Genomic DNA, 25,266 nt, shown 5'->3' with positions numbered 1-25,266 from the left:
GGTGCTCCCAGCTTGGTCTCATCAAGCCTGGCTCTATACTGTTATGGGTGAGGGTTATCTTGTCCTTTTTTCCTACATCCACTTCTAGAGCCCTTGATGTTCTGTCAGTTCCCGCAAGGTACAGGTTCACCATCTGTGTTAATTACAAACTGTTTAATTGTTTCTTATCCCAATAACTTTACAAATATGGAACCACATGCCAGTCTGGGGGTGCTGTGCAATGAGTCACTACAAACTCGCTCAGGCACAGCTTAATGCCGCTGAGATCCATCTAGGAGCAGTCCCAGCGGTGGCCTCAGCCGTGTGAAGAAGAGGGCTTTGGAGGAGGGCTGCCAAGTGTGGCCAGGGGACCTGGCCTCAGGTCTGTGGAGGTGCTTCAACAGCACGATGTTCATTCTCTGTCCGTAGTGTCTCCATATACTTTCTCATCTTCTCCACCATCCAGGAGGGTAGGACAAAGGATTTCAATTCTTCTAGCTTCAGATCCAGGCATCCTCTGGAACAGACATTGAAGAGGGAAGTTGGGGGAAGTGAGGACATAGGCCCTGCCTCATTCTAGGGCCTACTTTGAGGCAGGGAGAGGAGAAGGGGCAGGAGACCCACTGGTTTTACCTGTAGTCATCACTGGCCGCAAGGTCCCGGATGTCCTCCTCGATGAGGAGGTAGGCCTGAGGCAGGAGCAAGGGAGAGGGATCATTGCCATTCATTTCACTCCAACTCAGTAACACTTCATTAAACATCTGCTTAATGTAAGGCCTGCTACTAGGTGGAAGAGGGGGGATGCAGTTTACAATTTAGTAGGGAAGAGTAAGTGGGGAGAGATGGGAATGGTGCCTTGAGACAATCTTTTACTAAAGTAGATGCTTTATGGATGGGAGAGTAGGGACTAGTGACTTATTTATAGCCTCCTCTTTTAAAAAAGGACCCATTTCTCTCTTGAATGATGTGGTGAAAAGTAAAAATAAAAAAAAGAAAATAAAGAAAAAAAAAAGGGATCCACCATTACTCCTATATCTTTTGGTTAAGATCAAGTGTACAAAAGGACCCAAGGTGGGTTATAACAAAATGGCAAGAAAGCCAGCAAAATATACATGGAAATAGGAAATCAGGAAGAGGAAACCATGTGCTCCCTCTGAGGACAAAGATAACTTGGTTTTGAATTTGTGGCAAAGTGGAAAACATGATAAACTGCCCTGCTGTCTAGTAATTGGCCTGTATTGTACTGGGGCCTGTAGAAATGCTTTGTCACAATGCCTCGGTCTACAGTGGGTGAGGGCCCTTTTGTGAACTTAACATATAGGAAGAATTGTTCATCACATTAGAAAGTCTTCTGTGGGAGACTTTTTAATGTTAGGGTCAGGAATAATTGTGTATCCCTTGAGTAATTTGTCTACATCTTATGGGCACTATGAACCGTAACAGATCAGGTGTCCATGAGCGGGGCCTAGAGCTGAATTTGCCAGCATCTGTAGAAGTGCACAGGTCTCCCAGGTCAGCAATATAAAAAACACCTTTTTTTTTTTTTTTTAAAGAACTAGTTTTACTGGTGGCTTAATTTTAGGTCCTGCCCCCACCCCCTACCATCTATTTCTTATTTATGTTACGTTGTATTTTATGTACATGGAGCTTAAATCTTTTTTGAAGTAAAGCATAGGCACAGAGTAGTACAATAAAATAAAAGGTAGCTTTCACTGCCAGAAAGGAGATGGCATATCAGTTTGTAAGACACTTAGATTCTAAAAGGAGCAGTACCTGTGGTGGGAGTGAGTGAGTCCTCAGGTGGGAGACATTGTGTGTGATGGACAAAGCCCTCAACACTAGTTTTTGAACACATGCAATGATGATTTTCCTAAGGTTGCTATTTCATATGATCTGAGAACTCTTTAAGTAGAGGTAAATCTGGAAGGGGCTGCCAGGTGCGCAAACACATTTCACTGCTAACTCCTACTGCCAAGGGTTGCAGCCTCGAGTACTGGTTTGAGAAAAGATTGTATAGCTGTGTCTGGTGGAAGAGTGATCAATGAGTGAACTCTATCAATGGGTTCAGTAGTGGGGAAAAGTAGTATTGTGTGTCTTATACCTGCTATTCCCATGGACAGCTAATATCCAAATATGTGATCTTGGAGGCATGAGGAGAAAGTGTGAGGGGGCGGAAGGGAGATCTAGGGGATAGGGAAGGGAACCTGAAGATTATAATTTGCTCTTCAGCATGAAGAAATGGGCCTATAAGTCTCTCTTCTCACACACTGGTCAGGCTTTGGGAGTCAGATTTGGAGGTAGGCTGTCACCTACAGCCAAAATCCTGGTTTCCAGGTGGGGTGGGTTGCTGGCAGTGGCACAAATGAATACTGCTTACCATCTTGCCCCCTGTTGCCCGCATGTGATGCTGCTCAGCCAGCCAGTGCTTGTCCTGGGGGTCAGCTGCATACTGTAAGGGATGAAGTTATAAGAGAATCAGCCTCAGGTAAGGGGCTCTTCTCATTTGGTCCCAGAGCATACTCTTGGCCCTTGAGCAGCTCTTACCAAAAGTTCTTGTCTCCTAGCGTGGTGGACTTAGAGGGCTCACTAATCTCTTCAGAGAAAGCTGAGCCAAACCCAGAGGGCAGACCATGGGACCCAATTCCCAGACTTAGTATACTCTCAATCCTCACTCCCTTCTCAAAACAAAGCACCCTGGGCAACTGGTGGGACTGATAACTATTATTTTAGAGCTTCCTCTTTTAAAAAATGAACAGAGGTGGCTTATAACGCCTGTAATTATTACAGTGACCATAATAAAACAAAAATCAGGACACTTCATGTACTGTCAGATGCATAATAGCATCATGGTTAAGAATTCAGTTTTGGAGTTACAAATAAGGTTTGTTTGTTTATTTATTTATTGAGACGGAGTTTCACTCTTGTTGCCCAGGCTGGAGTGCAATGGAATGATCTCGGTTCACCACAACCTCCGCCTCCCGGGTTCAAGCGATTCTCCTGCCTCAGCCTCCCAAGTAGCTGAGACAACAGGCATGCGCCACCACACCTGGCTAATTTTGCATTTTTAGTAGAGACGGGGTTTCTCTATGTTGTTCAGGCTAGTCTTGAACTCCCAACCTCAGGTTATCGGCCTGCCTTGGCCTCCCAAAGTGTTGGGATTACAGGTGTGAGCCACTGCGCCCAGTTGTTTATTTATTTATTAAGACGGAGTCTCACTCTGTCATTCAGGCTAGAGTGCAGTGGTGTAATCTTGGCTCAATACAACCTCCGCCTCCTGGGTTCAAGCTATTCTTCTGCTTCAGCCTCCTGAGTAGCTGGGATTACAGGCATGAGCCACCACACCCAGCCGACTTTTGTATTTTTAGTAGAGACGGGGTTTCACCATGTTGGCCAGGCTGGTTTTGAACTCCTGGTCTCAACTAATCCACCTGCCTCAGCCTTCCAAACTGTTGGGATTACAGGTATGAGCTACCGTGCTCAGCCCAAATAAGACTTAAATTCTGGTTTCTAGGTTGGGCGCCTAGAAACCAGAATTTAAGCGCCTTAAAAAATAAAAAATTCGAGGAGTGAAGGGACACTGATTTTTTTCTTTTTTTTGAGACAGACTATTGCTCTGTCACCCAGGTTGGAGTGCAGTGGCGTGATCTCGACTCACTGCAACCTCTGCCTCGTGGGTTTACACAATTCTCCTGCCTCAGCCTCCCGAGTAGAGTAGCTAGGAACTACAGGAGTACACCACCATGCCCGGCTAATTTTTGTACTTTTAGTAGAGATGTGGTTTTGCCATGTTGGCCAGGCTGGTCTTGAACTCCTGACCTCAGGTGACCCGCCTGCCTTGGGCTCCCAAAGTGCTGGGATTACAGGCATGAGTCACTGCACCTGGCCAAGAAACTGTGTTTTGCTCTCTATTACCTCCTGTGTATTCTCTGAATCTTTTTACAACAGGAGTGGGTTTATATATTATTTCTATAATCAAAACATTTAAAAAAGGAAAGAATTTGAATAACGGCTTCTGAAGGACAGAAAAATGGGCAAAAGATATAATAGGCAGCTTACAGAAGAAATACAAATAGATTCTAAACGACTGAAAAGATACTTTTAATCACTAATAGAGAATTGTAAAGTTGGGCCAGGTGCAGTGGCTCATGTCTGTAATCCCAGCACTTTGGGAGGCTGAGGCTGTGGATCATGAGGTCAGGAGTTTGAGACCAGCCTTTCTAACACGGTGAAAACTCGTTTCTACTAAAAATATAAAAATTAGCTGGGTGTGGTGGCGAGTGCCTGTAATCCCAGCTACTCGGGAGGCTGAGTCAGAAGAATTGCTTGAACCTGGGAGACGGAGGTTGCAGTGCACCGAGATCGTGCCGCAGCACTCCAGCCTGGGTGACAGAGGGAGACTCTGTCCCATTAAAAAAAAAAAAAAAAAAAAAAAAACTGTAAAGTGAAACAACAGAAAATTTTCCCTCCAGTTATTGGACTGGAAAGATTAAAATGAGAGGTAATAACCACTGGTAATAAGACTGTGGGTTTGGAGTTTATTACAAATGGTGGATTTTAGAATTGGGAAACTATGATAATAATGGTTAACATTTATTGAGCCCTTACTATGTGCCAGGCATTATGCTGAGTGCTTTACTACACTCTCTGTTAGTTAACCTTAAAGGTTGGTCTAGGGCTGGGCACAGTGGCTCATGCCTGTAATGCAGCACTTTGGGAGGCCGAGGAGGGTGGATCATGAGGTCAGGAGTTTGAGACCAGCCTGGCCAACATGGTGAAACCCCATCTCTACTAAAAATACAAAAATTAGCCGGGTGTGGTGGTGGGTACCTGTAATCCCAGCTACTTGGGAGGCTGAGGCAGAGAACTGCTTAAATCTGGGAGGTGGAGGTTGCAGTGAGCTGAGATCACACCACTGCACTCCAGCCTATGTGACACAGCAAGACTCTGTTTCAGAAAAAAAAAAAAAAAAAAAAGGGTTGGTCTATCACTATTCTCATTTTATACAGGACAAAAACAGACTCAGAAATGTGGATCAATTCCCAGACTTGAGCTAGTTAAAAAAAAGAAAAAAGAAATATGGAGCCATTTGTTCAAGTTCATGCAGCTAGTAAAGTAATGGAACCAGGCCTGAAGCCACACTTTTAACCACACTGAAGTGGGAATTCGAAGTAGGTCCAAGGGTGTATTGATTTTGGGGATGATACAAACAAAGCTTCTTGGAGGAGGTGGATCTTAAAGAATAGTCAGGCCGATAAGGGTCGGAGAGGAAGGCCACCCAGGTAATGGGAATAGCAAGAGTGACGACATTAAGAGAGGAAAACAAAGAAAGAGCCACTGGGAAAATGGTTTAGGTGTTGTGACTCGAGGATGTCAGACTGGAGAAGAAGTGTAAGCAGGTATGCCTTTCAAAGAACTTGAAAACTTGGCACAAAATGTGGCAGAGAAAGCCCGTGATTCTGGGACCCCACAGGGTCTGTGCAGTTCTGGCATGGGGTGCCAAGTCTTACATACAGGTGCAAAAAACCATGCGTGGAACACACATGCACTGCTATTCTTCTAATCTACTTTGATGCTCCTGTGACCGATAAAATACAAAATCATTTAAGAGGGTAAGTGAGGGCCGGGCGCGGTGGCTCAAGCCTGTAATCCCAGCACTTTGGGAGGCCGAGACGGGCGGATCATGAGGTCAGGAGATCGAGACCATCCTGGCTAACACGGTGAAACCCCGTCTCTACTAAAAAATACAAAAAAAACTAGCCGGGCAAGGTGGCGGGCGCCTGTAGTCCCAGCTACTTGGGAGGCTGAGGCAGGAGAATGGCGGGAACCCAGGAGGCGGAGCTTGCAGTGAGCTGAGATCCGGCCACTGCACTCCAGCCTGGGCGACAGAGCCAGACTCGGTCTCCAAAAAAAAAAAAAAAAAAAAAAAAAGAGGGTGAATTTCTGATTTCCTCCATTATTCCCTCAAACAGTGGGGACCAAAATATAGCTGCTCTCACGAGCGGAGTACCCTCTTTGAAAAGGCATAGGACCCTGCCTCACTCCAAACTCTATTTTTCTTTTTTTGAGATGGAGTTTTGCTCTTCTCGTCCAGGCTAGAGTGCAATGCCGCGATCTTGGCTCACCGCAACCTCTGCCTCCTGGGTTCAAGCGATTCTCCTGCCTCAGCCTCCCAAATAGCTGGGATGATAGGCACGCACCACCATGCCCAGCTAATTTTTTTTTTTTTTTTTTTGAGATGGAGTCTCGCTCTGTCGCCCGGGCTGGAGTGCAGTGGCCGGATCTCAGCTCACTGCAAGCTCCGCCTCCCGGGTTTACGCCATTCTCCTGCCTCAGCCTCCGCAGCAGCTGGGACTACAGGCGCCCGCCACCTCGCCCGGCTAGATTTTTGTATTTTTTTTTAGTAGAGACGGGGTTTCACCATGTTAGCCAGGATGGTCTCGATCTCCTGACCTCGTGATCCGCCCGTCTCGGCCTCCCAAAGTGCTGGGATTACAGGCTTGAGCCACCGCGCCCGGCCCTAATTTTTGTATTTTTAGTAGAGACGGGGTTTTTCCATGTTTGTCAGGCTGGTCTCGAATTCCTGACTTCAGGTAATCTGCCTGCCTTGGCCTCCCAAAAGTGCTGGGACTATAGGTGTGAGCCACTGTGCCTGGCCCTGGAGTTATTTTAAAATGCAAATGTGAGGGCAGCGCAATCTTGGCTCACTACAACCTCTGCCTCCTGGGTTCAAGTGATTCTCCTGCCTCAGCCTCCCAAGTAGCTGGAATTACAGGCATGAACCACCATGCCCAGCTAATTTTGTATTTTTAGTAGAGACAAGGTTTCTCCATGTTGGTCAGGCTGGTCTCGAACTCCCGACTTCGGGTGATCCTCCCGCCTTGGCCTCCCAAAGTGCTGGGATTACAGGCATGAGCTCACGCGCCTGGCCCAAACTCTGATTTACAGACAACCAAATATGTTAGTGGTTAAGAGCTCAGGCTTTGGTGAGGACAGACCTGGATTTGAATCCTGACTCACCACTTCTAGCTGAATAACTGTGGTCAAGTCACTCAGCCTTTCTCAACCTCTGATTGTTTCACATTTGTGAAATAAAGACGGCAATACTTATTTTTTAAGAAAATATAAGTGTAGTATTTAAAACTGTGTTTGGCAACCAATAAACCTGCAGGCAAAGTAGCTGTTATTACTGAGGCACAGAGGTGCTGAGTAAATCATGAAAGGTAAAGGTAAATGGCAGAGGTGCAACTAGAACCCAGATGTCCCGACTCCAAGATCAGTGTTTGTTCTAAGCTTCTCTATGCTGAGTGGAGTTCCCAGTATACTCCCAATGCAACGGCCTGCTTTCCTCTCAGCACTCACCTACCTTAAAGAGGTGTGGGTGCTTGATGTAGATTCTTCCTCTGGTGCCCCCCATCCCCAGCGCCCTGAAAAGTAAAAGCCAAGTGGTAAAGATTCCAGAAAGTGTAGTCCTACTAGTGAACTCCTGAGTTGTTTCCTCCATCAGTGCCAAAGCTCTTAAACTTACTTGTTGGCTCGAGATCCCAACACAAAGGTGGTAGATTCATTCAGGCGAGCTGGGTCCCACTGTGCAAAAAACAGAGAAGCCGGTGAGGGTGAAGTTTAATCTGGTGGGTATGACAGAAATACTCCTCCCCCTGCCTTTTTCTAACCCTTACCCTTGTCTATTATTTAATCAACTGTTTACCCAAGACACTGAGTATACTCACAATATAACAGGCCCTGTCTGTGCTAGATACTGGGGATAAAGAGGTGAATAAGATACAGTCTCTGTTTTCTAGGATGCCACTGACATATGTACAGATAATTACATCATTATGCGATGAGGCAATGACACAGGTGAGTGCAGGGTCTGAGGGCTGCTGAGGGGAGGGTACAGCCAGGAAGGCTTCCTTAGAGAGGCATTTCCCAAGTTAATTCTGAAAGGGTGAGCACAAGTTGGGGTAAAGCGGGTGAGGAACAAGGGCATTCCAGACAGGGGGCAGCATGAGCAAAGACAGGTGAGAGGCAGCCTGGCATGCTGGAGAAACTACTAGTAATTCTGTGCTGCTAACAGAGTACAAATTAGGGAGTGGCAACTGATGGGGCTGGAGAGAGAAACAAAGAGGAGTAGGAGGTCCTAGGAGGTTATGTTCAGGGGACTGCATTTTATTTCTTCTGTAGGCAATGGGGAATCGCTGAAGGCCTCTAAACAGGGAGTGAGAGTCAGATTTACTTTAAAGATAGCTTAGTCTTCTAGCAATGTGGATAACGGATTAGAAGGAGCAAGACTACAGGCAGGGAGAGCAGTTTGGAGGCCGCTGTGATAAAGCAGTTGGAAAGATGCTAAGGGCCTGAGCTAGGGCAGCAGTAAGGATGAAGAGAAGGAAATAGGAACTGCAATATATTTAAGAAGGAGAATTGTCCAGGACTTGACTGGATGTAGGAAGCTGAGGAAGAGGAGGAGGCAAAGATGATTAAGATAAAGAATGTAAAGAAGGGCTGTGAGGAAAGATTCTGATTTCATGTTTGGATATGCTGAGTCTGAAATGCCTATGGAACTTCCAGCAGAGTGGTCAATCAGATAGTAGGATATGTAAGTTTTAAAGTAGAAAGACAGGCATGGGATGCACAAAGAGGTATGGGAGTTTTAGAACATGGTGGTCCCTGAAACCATAAGAGTATATGATTTAGATTATCCAGAGAGTTACTTTAGATGGAGAAGTGGGCCAAGGAGAGAATTCTGGGGAACATCCATTTATATAAGTCACTGCTGAGGAAGAACTCAGGAGAGAAAGGGAGGCAACAGAGGCTAATGGTTGAGAGCACAGAGTCTGGTGTCAGGGGGTCTTGGGTTTGAGACTTGGCTCGATCACTTACGAGTTATGTGACTTTGGGCAAGTCTTAAGTGCATTAAGTGTATAAGACAACTGAATAAAGTAATTTATGCCCACAGGGAAGTTGGCAGAAAAGGAAACCCCTCATTCATAGAATAGTTCACAGAATCGATCTCATAAGTTTGTTATAAAGATTAAATGAGATAGTCTACACAAAAGATTTAGGGCATTGCCTGTTACATACTAAGTATTGAATCAGTATTAGTGACCACTAGCTCCTACAAGGAGAAGGCTTTAGCAAAGACTCTTTGTTTTACCTCTACCTCCAATTCCTACACAGGATCCTCTGAGGCCAGTGTGGCTGGAGGTGGAGAGGGGGAAGATGGCTCTGGAATGGTGGGCATACATCCTTCGCCCCCTGCCCCTTTCCCCCATGGTGGGTCCCAGAGATAGTGGTACTATCTCCTGGGATAGTGGTCTCTGCCACGCTCATATAATCATACCTTAGGGCCTTCCCGGCGAATTGGTTCACAGGATTTTGGTTTCCATCTGCTTGGAAGGAAAGAATAAAGGTGAATTCTCCAAGGTGAGACCTAGAACTGAATACCGGCTTGCTGGTGGTGGTAGGATCACACACTCTCACTTTAGCCTGGGTATCCTCCTTCATGGTGACACATTAGAGGAGGAACAAACAGAAAAAAAGCACTGGACTAGAAGCCATTCTAGCACTAGCTCTGCTCTTACATAGTGGCATGAGCAACTCCAAGAACCTCTAAGTGGCAGTTTTCTCATCTGTCAAAAGAGACAAAAACAGCAACTGCCCTACCTATCTTGTGTTTGTGAGGAATAAAACTGCTTCGTGTAGGAGATACATCTAAGGTATGACAGTTAATACTATCCCATCTACTAAGCCAGTTGTTTCAAACTAACCCCATGCCCCTGACCCAGACCAGTGTGGCTTTATTTGATTTAAATACCGGGCTTCCATGTAACGTTTTGTTTAAAAAAGATTCTGCTGCTTCAGAATTTTTTTAAAAAGTGGGGCTGGGGGGTGGGTTGAGGGGGGAAGGAAGGATGAATAGGCAGAGCACAGAGGATTTTTAGGGCACTGAAAGCACTCAGTGTGATACTAGAATGGTGGATGCCTGTCACTATGCATTTCTCTAAGTTCAGGTACAACACCAAGAGTGAACCCTCATGGAAACTATGCGCTCTGAGGATCAAGACGAGTCAAAGTAGGCTCATCAAATGTAACAAATGTACCACTCTGGTGCCTGATGTTGATAATGGGGGAGGCTGTGCATGTGTAGGGGCAGGGAATACATAGGATAAGTCTGTACCTTCCTCTCAATTTTGCTGTGAACCTAAAACTGCCCTAAAAAAAAAAATTTAAGTCTAAAAAAAAAATATATATATATATATATGAAAATGACCAACTTGAAGGTAATGGTAACTATATGACATTAGGCAAGTAATTCTCTGAGTCTGTTCTTTATCTGAAAAATTAGGCCGGGCGCAGTGGCTCACGCCTATAATCCCAGCTCTCAGGGAGGCAGAGGCAGGAGGATAGCTTGAGCCCAGGAGTTCGAGACCTGCCTGGGTAATATAGCGAGACCCTGTTCTCCACAAAAAGGAAAAAAAAAAAAAAAAAGAAAAATTAATACCTTCTTTAGAGGGTGGCTATAAAGATTAAAAGGTAAAGTATGTAACGTATTTAGACCAGTCATAAGCATTCAATATATACTAACAATGACAAACCTCTGGTGTTCAATCAAGCTGGGCCAAACTGTTCAGGGGGTAAAACAATTTCCTCCTCACTACTCTCCTTCCTCACCCCTCAAACCAGGGTAACCCCCCTCCCTCCACGATGACTTAAGCTAATGGATCTGATTTTGACAGGCACAGAACCCTGGCCTCTTTTCCTTCAGGGCCCCTCTCTCCGTCTGTTCCCCTATGCTATCACCACACTGTTGGTTCCTACTCACACCATGCCGGCGGCTGCCCGGTCGCTTGACAGGATGTGTCCAGGAGGCCGTCCTTTCCTCTGCCACAAAAAACAGCTGTCAGAGGTCTGACCCTGTGGTCATGCCCTACTGGCAGGTCCGGGGTCACTTGGTAGAGATGGTTTTCCAAAGAGATCCAATGACATTTGATGGGGACAGGGAGAAAAACTGCCTCTCATGCCTAGGAAGGCTCAAAAGGGCTTTGAGGAAGCCCAGTACCTCATGGAGTGAAGAGCCTTTTTTGAGAGACAGGGTCTTACTCTGTTACTCAGCCTGGAGTGCAATGGCATGGTCATAACTCGCCACAGCCTTGAACTCCTGGGCTCAAGTGATCCTCCCACTGCAGCCTCTCATGTAGCTAGGACAACAGAAACGTGACAGCATGCCAGGATAATTTTTTTTTTTTTAAATTGTAGAGACAGGGTCTCACTATGTTACCCAGACTGGTCTCAAAACTCCTGAGCTCAAGTGATCCTCCCGGCTTGGCCTCCCAAAGTGTTGGGATTACAGGAGTGAGCTACCACAACTGGCCTGACGAGCCTTTTTTCAGCCAGAATACAAAACAAGGAAATGGTTTACCTTTTTAGGAAGGGGGCTTCCTCGATGGGCACATTCTTCTTCTGCCTGTCGGCCACGCTAAAAGAAAAGCAAAGGGAGTCAGTGGAAGGCCAGTGCATGGGAGCTGCAGGTCCTCTGGAGTTGCAGAAGGCACAGCCCTGGACTATTGCTCTCCAGCCCCGCTCTGACCCAGGCCAAAGAAGCCCATCCAGCATGATGCTGTTTGGACCTGGTCCTACAAATGGAAGGTACATGAAACCTCCCGGGGCCCACATATTTCATTTACCTCCCAGCCTGAAGGACCTCCCCCTCCAATACCCCAGAACACAGTGACTCTGACCTTTATTCCTGGAAGCTCATGGGTCAATCTGGGTATTACTTTTTCTCCATCTGAAAATAGCAGTTTAGCCTGAAGGGAAAAAAACCAAGTGTTACCAGTCACTATTTTGATGGGTAAGCACACCCCACCTACTTCCTTTTTTTTTTTAATTTTTGGAGACAGAGTCTCACTCTGTTGCCCAGGCTGGAGTGCAGCAGCATCATCTTGGCTCACTGCAACCTCTGTCTCCTAGGTTCAAGTGATTCTAATGCCTCAGCCTCCAAAGTAGCTGGGACTACAGGGGTGTGCCATCATACCCAGCTAATTTTTTATTTTTAGAAGAGATGGGATTTCACCCTGTTGGACAGGCTGGTCTCGAACTCTTGACCTCAGGTGATCCACCTGCCTTGGCCTCCCAAAGTGCTGCAATTACGGGCATGAGCCACCGCGCCCGGCCACATATGTATATATTTATATGCATAGAAATAAATACCTATTTTTAAAAAAAACTTGAATTATCATAGCTGAAAAAATTTAAAAATGTAAAAAAGCAAAATAAGAAAAACCTGGAATCTCATTACATAAACTACTTTTAATATTTCAATGTAAATTCTTCCTTGCTTTTCCCATGTAAATACATACTATATGTTTTTTCAAACTAAATACATTAGCATAACACATATTCCTCAGTCAGCTGCTGTTTTTCTTTTTTGAGATGGAGTCTTGCTCTGTCGCCCAGGCTGGAGTGCAGTGGTGTGATCTTGGCTCACTGCAATCTCTACCTCCCAGGTGCAACCAATTCTCCTGCCTCAGCCTCCGGGGTAGCTGGGAGTAAATTATAGGCATGCCACCACACCCAGCTAATTTTTTTCTTTTTTTGTATTTTTAGTAGAGATGGGGTTTTATCACGTTGGCCAGGCTGGTCTCAAACTTCTGACCTTGTGATCTGCCCGCCTCAGCCTCCCAAAGTGCTGGGATTACAGGCGTGAGCCAGTGCGCCTGGCCTGCTGTTTTTCTTTTAACAAATATTGAGTACCTAGGACCTAAGAGCTGTGGACACAGCAGTAACTAGGACAAGTTCTTGTGGAGCTTATAGTTTGTGGGTGATCTAGATAATAAGCACAGAAACAAACAAGGTAACTGTGGATCATGATAGATGCTGTGTGAAAAAAAGAAAAAAAACCCAGGCAGATGTGACAGAGAACACCAGAAGGGGAGGGCTACTTTGAGGGAATGGCCAGGGAAGGCCTTGCACAGAAGGTGGCCTCTGAGTTGAGATGTGAAGGAGGCTGTAAAAAAAGCTGGGGAGAAGTGTTTCAGCAGCAGGGAGGAGTGCAGAAGCTTGAAGGTGGGAACAACTGGCTAATTTGAGGAAGAAAAGGATGGAACGGGCAGAGGGGAGATGGTGCATGAGCAGGAACCTTGTAGCAGGTGGAGAATTGGGTTCACCCGACCTCTGCCAGAGGCATTTGACAGTGCTGAGGGCTCCCCCTTCTGGAAACACTCTTTTCTACAGGCTCCTGTGGTCACTCCTGTGTTCCTCCTACTTCTCTGGCCACTCTTTATCTTAGCTTTCTTTGCTGGTTTTTCCTCCTCAATCTGGTTCTTTTCCCTCTACCCTCTCTCATTACATATTCTATCTGCTCTCACCTATTCTCACAGCTTTAATTAATATCTATAAACCACAACTCCATAATTCAGCTGTAGACAAAATGTTATCCTTTGAGCTCTAGACTTATATACCAAATAGTCTGCCCCATGTCTATGCTTGGATGGCTCAAAGTTGCTAATCCATAATTGGATTCATGTTCTTCTCCAAACTTTGTCCCTTTTCAGCAAAGGGTGAACAAGTCTCATACGTTTGTGTGGTAATCTAATTCACACCTGTCTGCCTAAGTAGGCTGTTAAGTTCTATTAGACCAGGAAGCTTGTTTGTTCATTTATCGTTTGTTTGTTCCTTCATTAATTCAATAATTCAGCAAACTCTGTACACATACTAACAGTCATATTCCAGGGCTGGGAATACAGTGGTGAACAAGATTAGGCCTCAACTTTTTTTTTTTTTTTGAGATGGAGTCCCACTCTGTCGCCCAGGCTGGAGTGCAGTGGCACGATCTCGACTCACTGCAACCTCCGCCTCCCGGGTTCACGCCATTCTCCTGCCTCAGCCTCCTGAGTAGCTGGGACTACAGGCACCCACCACAATGCCTGGCTAATTTTTTGTATTTTTGGTAGAGACGGGGTTTCACCATGTTAGCCAGGATGGTCTCGATCTCCTGACCTCATGATCTGCCCTCCTCGGCCTCCCAAAGTGCTGGGATTACAGGTGTGAGCCACCGCGCCCGGCCAGGCCTCAACTCTTGTAAAGCTCAAGATTTTAGCAGAGGTAGGAGTGCGAGAGGAAGACCTCTCTGATATTTAAACTAAGATCTGAAGGAAAGAAGGAGCCAGCTTTATAGAGTTAAGGGTAGAGAACTCCAGGTACTAATAACAGCAAATGAAATGGCCCGAGCTTGTGCTGGAGGAGCAGAAAGGAGTTCAGAACGGCCAGAGGATAGTCAATAAAAGAGAGGTGAGGCCGGGCGCGGTGGCTCAAGCCTGTAATCCCAGCACTTTGGGAGGCCGAGACGGGCGGATCACGAGGTCAGGAGATCGAGACCATCCTCGCTAACACTGTGAAACCCCGTCTCTACTAAAAAAATACAAAAAACTAGCCGGGTGAGGTGGCGGGCGCCTGTAGTCCCAGTTACTCGGGAGGCTGAGGCAGGAGAATGGCGTGAACCCGGGAGGCGGAGCTTGCAGTGAGCTGAGATCCGGCCACTGCACTCCAGCCCGGGCGACAGAGCGAGACTCTGTCTCAAAAAAAAAAAAAAAAAAAAAAAAGAGGTGAGATGAAATGAAGTTAAAGAAGCAGGCAGAAGCTGGTCCAGGGTGAGCTCTGTGGGTCATGGTAAGGCATTAAGACTTTATTCTCCCTGCAACAGGAAAGTCACTGAAGGGTTTTTAAAACGGGGAGTGACATGATCTAATTCATTTTTACAGAGATAAGTCTGGCTGCTGTGAGAAGAGCGGATTGGAACTGGGTAACGGTGAATGTAGCTCTGGACTGAGATATAACTCCGTGAATTATGAACAGCTGAATTGGCTTCCAAGCCACAGGACTAGATGAAAACAGCTATGAAAACAGTGAGTCATGAAAGAGAAAGGGTTTGAGGACTGAACTTGGGAAGGCACCAACAGTTAGAGGCAGGGGGTGAGGGAGAAGAGTAGGCAATGACGTTGGAGCAAAGTCAAGGCACTCGAGCCAACAGAGGAGTGTTCCAAGAAACACGAAATGATCCACTGTGACAAATGTCACTGAGAAGCTGAGTAAGTTGAGGACAGTCAGGGACCAGAGGGTTTGACAACACGGAGGTTACTAGTGACCCTGACAAGAGGGGTTCCAGTGAAGTAGTGGGGACTGGGGGACTGAAGCGAAAGCAAAGTGAACAGACTGAATGGGATGTGACAAAGTGAGCCAGCAATTGTTGGTGACCTTTCCTGATGTCTCCCTATAAAAGGGTGATGGCAACAATTCCTACTAGTAACAGCAGCTGACACATGTAAACAGGTTCTCTATCTTGGGAACAGTCACTTATAGACCTGATGTCATGCCTCCTGACCACACCAGAGAGGCAGGGAGGCAGCAGGGTGCTCATCCCCATGATACCAAATGGGGCCATGATAACTTGATCCACCAAGTACCTGCAGAGGTGAGACCGATCTTAGCTATTCTTTTTTTTTTTTTTTTTTTTTTGAGACGGAGTCTCGCTCTGTTGCCCAGGCTGGAGTGCAGTGGCCGGATCTCAGCTCACTGCAAGCTCCGCCTCCCGGGTTTACGCCATTCTCCTGTCTCAGCCTCCCGAGTAGCTGGGACTACAGGCGCCCGCCACCTCGCCCGGCTAGTTTTTTGTATTTTTTTTTAGTAGAGATGGGGTTTTACCGTGTTAGCCAGGATGGTCTCGATCTCCTGACCTCGTGATCTGCCCGTCTCAGCCTCCCAAAGTGCTGGGATTACAGGCTTGAGCCACCGCGCCCGGCTGATCTTAGCTATTCTAATTATTTTGTGTCTTAAGCCATTTCTTTTTTTTTTGTGCTTTGCCTTTAAAAAATTTTTTCTAGCTCTATTGATGTATAATTGATAAACAGAAATGGTATATATTCAAGGTGTACAATGTGGTGAACTGACATACATATACATAGTGAAATGATTACCACAGTGAAATCAATCAACACATCCACCGCTACCATTTTGCGTGTGTGGACACTTAAGATCTATGGTCTTAGCACATTTGAAGTAAACAATAGAGACAAACTATAGTCATCATGCTCTACGTCAGATTGCCCAGAACTTGTTTGTCTTATAACTAAAAGTTTGTACCCTTTGATTAACATCCCCCTACTTCTCCCCTCCAGCTACTGCTACTCTACTCTCTGCTTCTATGAGTTTGCTAAGCCACAATTTCTTCATCTATAAAATAGTAATTAAAAGATATCTTCGGCCAGGCGCGGTGGCTCAAGCCTGTAATCCCAGCACTTTGGGAGGCCGAGAAGGGTGGATCACAAGGTCAGGAGATCGAGACCATCCTGGCTAACACCGTGAAACCCCGTCTCTACTAAAAAATACAAAAAAAACTAGACGGGCGAGGTGGCGGGCGCCTGTAGTCCCAGCTACTCGGGAGGCTGAGGCAGGAGAATGGCGTGAACCCGGGAGGCGGAGCTTGCAGTGAGCTGAGATCCGGCCACTGCACTCCAGCCCGGGCCACAGAGCGAGACTCCGTCTCAAAAAAAAAAAAAAAAAAAAAAAAAGATATCTTCTGTACATGGTTTCTTCTGAGACATAAAAGAAATAATGCATTTATCCTGGTACCTGACATATAGCAGCTACTTCCCTTCCCTGTAAGCAACAGCCTCAACCTATCCAGATATGTGGCTTGTTGGGCATTCCCCAAAATACCACTAATGGTAAGATCACATTTCTTTTTTTTTGAGACAGAGTCTTGCTGTCACCCAGGCTGGAGTGTAGTGGTGCCATCTCGGCTCACTGCAACCTTCGTCTCCCGGGTTCAAGCAATTCTTGTGCCTATGGCTCCCAAGCAGCTAGGATTATAGGCGTGCGCCAGCATGCCCAGCTAATTTTCGTATTGTTTGTAGAGATGGGGTTTCGCCATGTTGCCTAAGCTGGTCTCAAACTCCTGGCCTTGAGTGATCTGCCCACCGTGGCCTCCCAAAATGCTGGGATTACACGTGTGAGCCACCACGCCCAGCTTAAGATCACATTTCTTATCAGAGGCTCGAGAGCTAAAACTTGTGCCTGCATCTCTTGTCCCCCTTGGTCTCACCTGCTCCAGGCAGCTCCGACAGGCTTCCTGGATCAGCTGCTCTGTGTCCACCTCTTCCCCAACATTGTCTCGCACGTTCAGTGCTGCCTTCTGGAAGAACTAGGGGAGCACAACAGAGGACAAGGTCAGAGTCCTGTTAATGGGCATCAACCTGAAGGAAACTGAATACAAAACAAGCTTTTATCCTCATACAGAAAGGAAAAGTGATTATGAGCAAGGTTGGGATCGGCCAGATTTAGATTTACATTTCAGGCTCGACCTCCTCCCTTTATTCCCCCTCTGAAGGATATAATCCTGGAGGTGCCCAAAAGATTGATGTATAAATAGTGCAAAACATCAAAGAATAACCCAAATGTCTAAGTGTAGCTTAAATAAATGATGGCATATCCACACCATGAAATGCTAGGCAAATATTAAAAAATCACAGTAAAGTTGATGTAAGAGAATATAGTTTTGACAGGTAAAGGTATTCATGATATACCTCAAAGTGAAGGAAGGAGGCTGTAAAATAGTTTGGTATAGTGTGAGCTTATTTATGTAACACAGCACAAGCAAACACAGAGACAAAAGAATTCTAGGGATATACACTGAAGTAACAGGTGATATTGTGGGTGACTGTTTTCTTCTCTTGGGTTATCTATATCTTTTTGATTTTTATAATATACATATGTTACTTCTTTAGAAGGAAAAAAGAATGCCTGTGTCTGAAGTGAATAGGCCAGGGTAGGCCAGAAAATATATTAAGATAGCAGAAAGTCCTAATTGAATTCTGACTGTCCAGTCTAAAAGAAACATCTGTGGAATGGAGAGGAGTGAGACTTGACAAGGGCCCCAGGATGCCAGCAACCCCAATCGACTGTGAAAAGGGAAGGGAGAAGGTTTCTCTGCTGGGTACGGGGAGAGTTTGAGCCTGAATACATGAGAAGATAGGCGATGAGGTCCCAAACACACCCGGGAGGCACTTGTGAATGTCCTCATAAAAATAGTCATCTCTAGAAAATGCCTAGTCAAGTAATGCCTAGAAAAACTGTCAGTTATCTCTGGGGTATAGGAAAATTCTGGAACCTCAACCCAGTACTTCTATTGTGACAGACAATTATGGGAAGGTACTGCCATTTCATATTTAGCAAAGTTAAGTGCCTCTGTTGTTAACATCAAACCAACAAGAGTGTGAATGGACTCGATTAGAAACCTCAAGAGTTTTAAGAGGAAGCCTTCAGGCCAGATTAAATGATCAGATGAGTTTAATTTAAAACAAAAACGTAAAAACTGGAGATGAATACTGGTATTCAATATCAACCAACTGAAAGCCAGTTAAAATAGTTTAGGTACTTTACAACCAGCCTGTGAGGTAGGCAGTGACACACGGTGAGTGTAAGCTATCTCTGGATCTGAGAATGAAATCAGGTCATGAATGAGGCATTCTCAAGCACTGTTGTATAACCTTTCTAGAGAGCAATTTTCTTGACGGAAAAATAGGTTTTCGCTTTTACCCACCAATTCCATCTCTGGGAATTTATCTCACAGAAATACTCTCACATGTAAACAAAGATGTACATTCACAGTGTTCATTATAGTATTGTCTGTAATAGAGAAAAATGAAAACAATCTGAATATTCTAGGGGCTAGCTTATGGAAGTTGGTCCATCAGATAGATTACTCTGTTGCCATTACAAAGGAATCGGGGGGAACTATTATGTACTGACTTAGAGACATGACCAAAATATGTCAAATAGGCCAGGTGCAGTGGCTCATGCCTGTAATCCCAGCACTTTCAGAGGCCAAGGCGCGAGGATCACTTTAGGTCAGGAGTTTGAGACCAGCCTGGCCAACATGGTGAAACCTCGTCTCTACTAAAAACACAAAAAAATTAGCCGGGTGTGGTGGTGCACACTTATAATCCCAGCTACTTGGGAGGCTGAAGCAGGATGATCACTTGAAGCTTGGAGGTGGGGGTTGCAGTGGGTCAAGATTGTGCCACTGTACTCCAGCCTGGGTGACAGAGGTAGAATCCATCTCAAAACAAAACAAAACAAAAGTATGCCAAGTAAAATAAATCAAGTTGCAGAACAGTTGTGTGTACAATGATTTTTTTTTAATGCATATGCACATGCACATATCACAAATAAAGCTGGGAGACTATATAGTCAATGTTAACAATTTGGTATCTCTGGGAGGTGAGTTTTAGTGACTTCTTGCTATATTGTTAAAAATATCTGTACTGGCCAGGCGCGGTGGCTCACGCCTATAATCCCAGCACCTTGGGAAGCTGAGGCAGGAGGATCACCTGAGGTCGGGAGTTTGAGACCAGCCTGACCAACATGGAGAAACCCCATCTCTACTAAAAGTACAAAAGTAGCTGGGTGTGGTGTTGCATGCCTGTAATCCCAGCTACTTGGGAGGCTGATGCAGGAGAATCGCTTTAACCTGGGAGGCGGAGGTTGCAGTGAGCTGAGATTGCGCCACTGCACTCCAGCCTGGGCAACAAGAGTAAAACTCTGCATCCCCCCACACCAAAAAAAAAAAAAAAAAAAAGGTTGGGTATGGTGGCTCGCACCTGTAATCCCAGCACTTTGGGAGACCAAGGCAGATGGAACACTGGAGGCCAGGAGTTCAAGACCAGCCTGGCCAACATAGCGAAACCCTGTCTCTACTGAAAACACAAAAATCAGCCAGGCATGGTGGTGCACACTTGTAATCCTAGCTACTCAGATGGCTGAGGTGCAGGAATTGCTTGAACCTCAGAGGTGGAGGTTGCAGTGAGCCAAGATCATACCACTGCACTCCACCCTGGGTGACAGAGCAAGACTCTGTCTCAAAAAAAAAAAAAAAAAAAAAAAAAATCATCTGTCCTATTACTCGCCTGGCTCATTTTCCTCTAGTCACACTGGCCTATTTATTGCTTTGATGTGCCAAGCACACTCCTGTCTCAGAGCCTCTACCATTTCCTCTGCGACTGGACTGCTTCTTCCCCATGTATCTGCATGGTTTGCTTTTTCCTCACTTATTCAGGTCTCCACTCAAATGTCCTCTATCAAAGGCTTTCCTAGCCACAGTCTATAAAACAGCAACCCTACTCTCTACTGGTTACTCTCTTTCCCCAACACAGCACATATTTGTTTACAGAGAGCATATGTTCTGTTTACTGCTACATCCCCAGTGACTAGAATAGTGCCTGGTAGTATGGTAGTCATTCAATAAATACTTTTTATTTTGAGAGGGAGTTTTGCTCTTGTTGCCCAGGCTGGAGTACAATGGTGCAATCTCAGCTCACTGCAACCTCTGCCTCCCAGGTTCAAGTGATTCTCATGTCTCAGCATCCCAAGTAGCTGGGATTACAGGTATGCGCCACCACACCTGACTAATTTTTTGTATTTAGTAGAGATGGGGTTTGAGCATGTTGTGTCAGGCTGGTCTCGAACTCCTGACCTCAGGTGATCCACCTGCCTTGGCCTCCCAAAGTGTTGGGATTACAGGTGTGAGCCACAGCGCCCGGTAAATACTTCTTACATAAATGAATAAATGTAAGAGGAGGAGATTTAGGAAGAAAAACAAAGAGTTCAGTTCTGAACATACTGAGTTTAAAGCATCCTCTTTTGGTACATTTAGGTAAAGTCATGTGGAAATTTATTTATAGGCCAGGGAAAAAACCTGTAAATAATAATAATAATGGTAACTTTATTTATTTATCTACATATGTTTTTCGAGAAAGGCCCTCACTGTCACTCAGGCTGGAGTGTAGTGGCATGATCATAGCTCACTACAAACCCAAACTCCTGGGCTCAAGTGATCCTCTCGCCTGAGCCTTCTGAGTAGCTGGGACTACAGGCATGCACTACCATGCCTGGCTAATAAAATTTTTTTTTTTTTTTTTTGTAGAGATGAGGTCCCACTATGTTGCCCAGGCTGGTCTCAAACTCCTGGCATCAAGTGATCCTGCCTCGGCCTCCCAAAGTGCTGGGGTTGCAGGTGTGAGCCACTGTGCATGGCCCCAATAATGGTGATATTATTAAACAACTAATAAAAGTACTTACTGGACACTTGTTATGTCCCAAGTGCAGTGCTCAGCACAGTACATTTAAGTCATTTCATTCTTACAAGAGGTCAGCAAAAAACAAAAAAAAAAAATACGTGACAGTGAGTGACAAGGGCGGATTAAAAAAAAAAAAAAGATATCTGAATTACCCTCAAGGAAGGGATAAAACTCTTGGGGGATTAAAAATTTGAAAGCTGGCCGGGCACGCTGGCTCACACCTATAATCTCAGCACTTTGGGAGGCCAAGGTGGGTGGGCAGATCACTTGAGGTCAGGAGTTTGAGAACAGCCTGGTCAACAGTGAAACCCTGTCTCTACTAAAAATACAAAAATTCGCCATGCGTGGTGGTGGACGCCTGTAATCCTGGCTACTAGGGAGGCTGAGGCACGAGAATTGCTGGAACCTGGGAAGTGGAGGTTGCAATGAATCGATATCATGCCACTGCACTCCAGCCTGGGTGACAGACTGAGACTCTGTCTCAAAAACACAAAACAAACAAACAAACAAACAAAAAACAAAAAAGGAAAACTTTAGATAGCTGTGTGTAGGAAAGAGACAGACTGGTGATGCAAGGAAGGACTGGGCTCCTCATGAGTCTTTCCCGTTATTTTTTATCCTGTGTCCCTCTCACCTTCATGTACTTGTTGAAGACAGTCTGGATCTCCTCATTGATGCTAGGCTGCAGGACAGCTCGGAGGAGATCCATAGAGATGGCAGGATCTGTGAAACTGCATTCAGGAGGGAGACAGGGTGAGGGGGCATGTCGGAAACATATTCTTTCTCAGCCTGCCAAGTCAATTATGGACATAGAATTCTTTAACAATACTAGACAACTTTTACCGAAAACTAGCTACATGCTTAGATTTTGTTCAAATCACAGAGGCATGACTTTATTTCATTCTCATAATAACTCTATGAAGTGGGTATTATTTTCAAAGCTTTTTTTTTTTTTTTTTTTTTGGACAGAGTCTCACTCTGTTGCCCAGGCTGGAGTGCAGTGGTGTGGTTTTGGCTCACTGCAACTTCCGCCTCCTGCGTTCAAGCAATTTTCCTGCCTCAGCCTCCTGAGTAGCTGGGATTACAGGTGTGCACCACCACGCCCAGCTAATTTTTGTATTTTTAGTGGAGACCGGGTTTCTCCATTTTGGTCAGGCTGGTCTCAAACTCCCAACCTCAGGTGATCTGCCCGCCTCAGACCCCCAAAGTGCTGGGACTACAGGTGTGAGCCACCACGCCCGGGCATTTTTTTGTATTTTTAGTAGAGACGGGGTTTCTCCATGTTGGTCAGGCTGTTCTCAAAGTCCTGACCTCAGGTGATCCGCCCACCTCAGACTCCCAAAGTGCTGAGATTACAGGCGTGAGCCACCGCGCCCTGCCCAAAGTGTTTTTATGAAATATAATACTTATTATACAGAAAAGTCTATACACTTTAATGAGTAATTACAGTGAACATCCATTTCACCACTACCAGCATCCCAAAGGCCCACCTTGTGCTCTCTCCCTTCCCTGAGATGGATACTATTAATCCGTCTTTATAGTTAAGAAAACAGGGGCTCATCAGAGGCTGCATGAGAACACAGTTGTCTGACTCCAGAGCCTGTGCTCTTAAACTCCATGCTAACTGACCTCTTAAGAGCCCTCAACCACAGAGCCAGTGAATGTGGGGGGTCTTAGGTATTTTTTATTCCCCAACCCATCTCCTGCGCCCTTCCCCACTTCGTACGTGAGTTCAGAGAAGGAAGTGACTTGACTAGCTCAAGATCACACAGAGTTACAGTATCGGAGTCTCCTCTTTCTCAGTCCTGTGCTCTTTCTACAGGCTGTAGATCTCCATAGCCTTGTGCACTGCGGATTCCAAAGCGGCCATGCAAGCCAGTGGCTGGGATACAAGTCCCATGCAGGGCCAGCCTTACCTTGTTGTCATCTGTGAGCGGCGGCCCCTCCGCTGCACCTGCCGGTGCTTTATCATTATGTTCCAAGGGTTCTGTGGGGACCAACGGAACAAATGTCACTGCGGCCTGTGACACTGGCATGGGGTGGAGGTGGAGGGTGGCTATGAAGTTAAACCTAAACATTCCTGCTTCTCAGATCCGTCACCATCTCTTCCGCCTTGGGGTATCGGGGGAGGACAACAGGTGGACGGCCCCCTCCACAAAAGAGGAACTGAGGAAGTTTCCTGCCTTAAAAGTCCCGACCGGCCGGGCGCGGTGGCTCAAGCCTGTAATCCCAGCACTTTGGGAGGCCGAGACGGGCGGATCACGAGGTCAGGAGATCAAGACCATCCTGGCTAACATGGTGAAACCCCGTCTCTACTAAAAATACAAAAAACTAGCCGGGCGACCTGGCGGGCGCCTGTAGTCCCAGCTACTCGGGAGGCTGAGGCAGGAGAATGGCGTGAACCCGGGAGGCGGAGCTTGCAGTGAGCTGAGATCCCGCCACTGCACTCCAGCCTGGGCGACAGAGCCAGACTCCGTCTCAAAAAAAAAAAAAAAAAAAAAAAAGGTCCCGACCCTGCCTTCTGGCACGGCAGGAGGAAGGGAAGCAGTGTTTACCGAGGGTCAACTCTGTGTCAGGAGATGTCCTGGGCGCTGTACCCGCCTTTATCTTTCCATCCCACAACAACTTTTATGAGACAGGTACTAATCATCTCCATTTTATAGAAGATGATCCTGGGACTCAGGGGGTCGACAGAGCTGGCCCACGTCACCTAGCTAGGAGGGCGGCACCAGAATTTGAATCCAGGTCGTCGGGCTGCGAAAACGCCAATTCCCCGCCCTGCAGCTCCAGCCGCCGCGTTCTCGCCCGCGGGCCAGGGTCCCGGGAGCCCCGAGGCCCTGCCCGGCCCGAGCCCAGACCTCACCGGGGGCGCCCTCACCGTGAGAACCAGCTGTCCCGCTGCGCCCGCATCCCCCAGCTCCAAGCCGCCCCGCTCGGCCCCGCTGGGTCCCCGCGGCTGCTCGGCGTCGCCAGTGGCTCCCATGGCGCCCCCAGCCACCACAACTTCGTCGGACTCTGCCACCAGCCGGAAAGTGGCGCCGTGACATCACTGGAGCGTGCTGCTCGTCCGCCCGGAAGCGCGACGCGGGAGCTGCGGAGTTACCATGGGAACCGAACCGCCGCGCCTCGCCTGGGACGGTTACACTTAGAGGCCTTGTGGGTGGAGGTCGTTGGGGCTTCCTCTCGGGAGGGCTGCCCCTCGATTGTGGAGTGTGGGTGTTCAGTGGCGGTTCAGTCAAGGGACGTTTCCCGCTGGGCCAAGGCCTGTGGATGACTGCGGGGTAGGAGGAGGGGAGCAGGTTTCTGTAGGCTTGGGTTGGGGAGCAGAGGGAAGTGTTTGGTACAGCGACGCCTGCAGTTCAGTGTTTGAAGACTAGATTTTAATATGCTCGGCCAGGGTCGGTGGCTCATGCCTATAATCCCAGCACTTTGGGAGGCCGAGGGGGGAGGATCACTTGCAATCAGGAGTTCGAGACCAGCCTGGCCAACATGGCGAAACCCCGTCTCTACTAAAAATACACAAATTAGCCGGGCCTGATGTTGGGCGCCTGTAATCCCAGCTACTCAGGAGGCTGAGGCAGGAGAATCTCTTGAACCCAGGAGGCGGAGGTTGCAGTGGGCCAAGATCACGCCACTGCACTCCAGCCTGGGCGACAGAGGGAGACTGTCTAAAAAAAAAAAACCAAAAAAACAAAAAACAGGCATATTAGGCACATGTTAGGTCGTCATCAAATGTTAATTATGCCGAGATTGTGCAGTGAGCCGAGATCGCACCACTGCACTCCAGCCTGGAGGACAGAGGGAGACTCTGTCTCAAAAAAAAAAAAAAAAAAGCATATTAGGCACATGTTAGGCCATCAACAAATGTTAATTATCTCCATGAGCCAACATCAGTCTTATAACAATAGGGGCAACTTCCTGGCTCCAAACTTTTTCATTCTATTAGGGAGGTTTTTACCTTGTACCTGCCCATAGGAATAAGCAGTGCCAGTGGACACCATTAGGTATCACAGCTGACAAAAGGCATAAGCAGGACTGATAAAGAAAAAAAGAAATAGAGGAAAAAGAAATAAAGGAGGTATATGTAGGCAGACTATCTGAGTCATACATAGCAACTGTTCTCTTGAGTTCTGCCAGCTAGCCTTCATACAGTCCAAGA

The 25,266-nt window shown here is 46.6% G+C and overlaps 2 protein-coding genes across 2 annotated transcripts in view; one reads left to right on the top strand and one right to left on the bottom strand.

Annotated features, from left to right (window-relative positions):
* Positions 1-132: 132 nt before the first annotated feature.
* DNTTIP1 (deoxynucleotidyltransferase terminal interacting protein 1) lies at positions 133-24,216 on the bottom strand. Its single transcript, XM_010384215.2, has 13 exons — positions 23,986-24,216; positions 23,024-23,094; positions 21,742-21,838; positions 17,075-17,173; positions 11,715-11,783; positions 11,396-11,452; positions 10,799-10,857; positions 9,317-9,362; positions 7,505-7,563; positions 7,343-7,403; positions 2,357-2,428; positions 613-668; positions 133-496 (listed from the first exon to the last, which is right to left on the bottom strand). The coding sequence occupies exons 1-13, from the start codon at positions 24,088-24,090 to the stop codon at positions 358-360; spliced, it is 990 nt and encodes a 329-aa protein (XP_010382517.1). The 5' UTR covers positions 24,091-24,216; the 3' UTR covers positions 133-357.
* WFDC3 (WAP four-disulfide core domain 3) overlaps positions 24,193-25,266 on the top strand; it is an 80,320-nt gene continuing 79,246 nt past the window's right edge. Inside the window, exon 1 of the mRNA XM_010384216.2 lies at positions 24,193-24,263. The gene's annotated coding sequence lies outside the window, so the exon portion shown is untranslated. The remainder of the gene's footprint in view (positions 24,264-25,266) is intronic.

This window comes from Rhinopithecus roxellana, chromosome 13 (genome assembly GCF_007565055.1).
Source record: "Rhinopithecus roxellana isolate Shanxi Qingling chromosome 13, ASM756505v1, whole genome shotgun sequence".
In the NCBI taxonomy this organism is placed as follows: Eukaryota; Metazoa; Chordata; class Mammalia; order Primates; family Cercopithecidae; genus Rhinopithecus; species Rhinopithecus roxellana.
The sequence above is the reverse complement of the archived record's forward strand: the minus strand, read 5'-3'. Positions and strand labels throughout refer to the sequence as shown.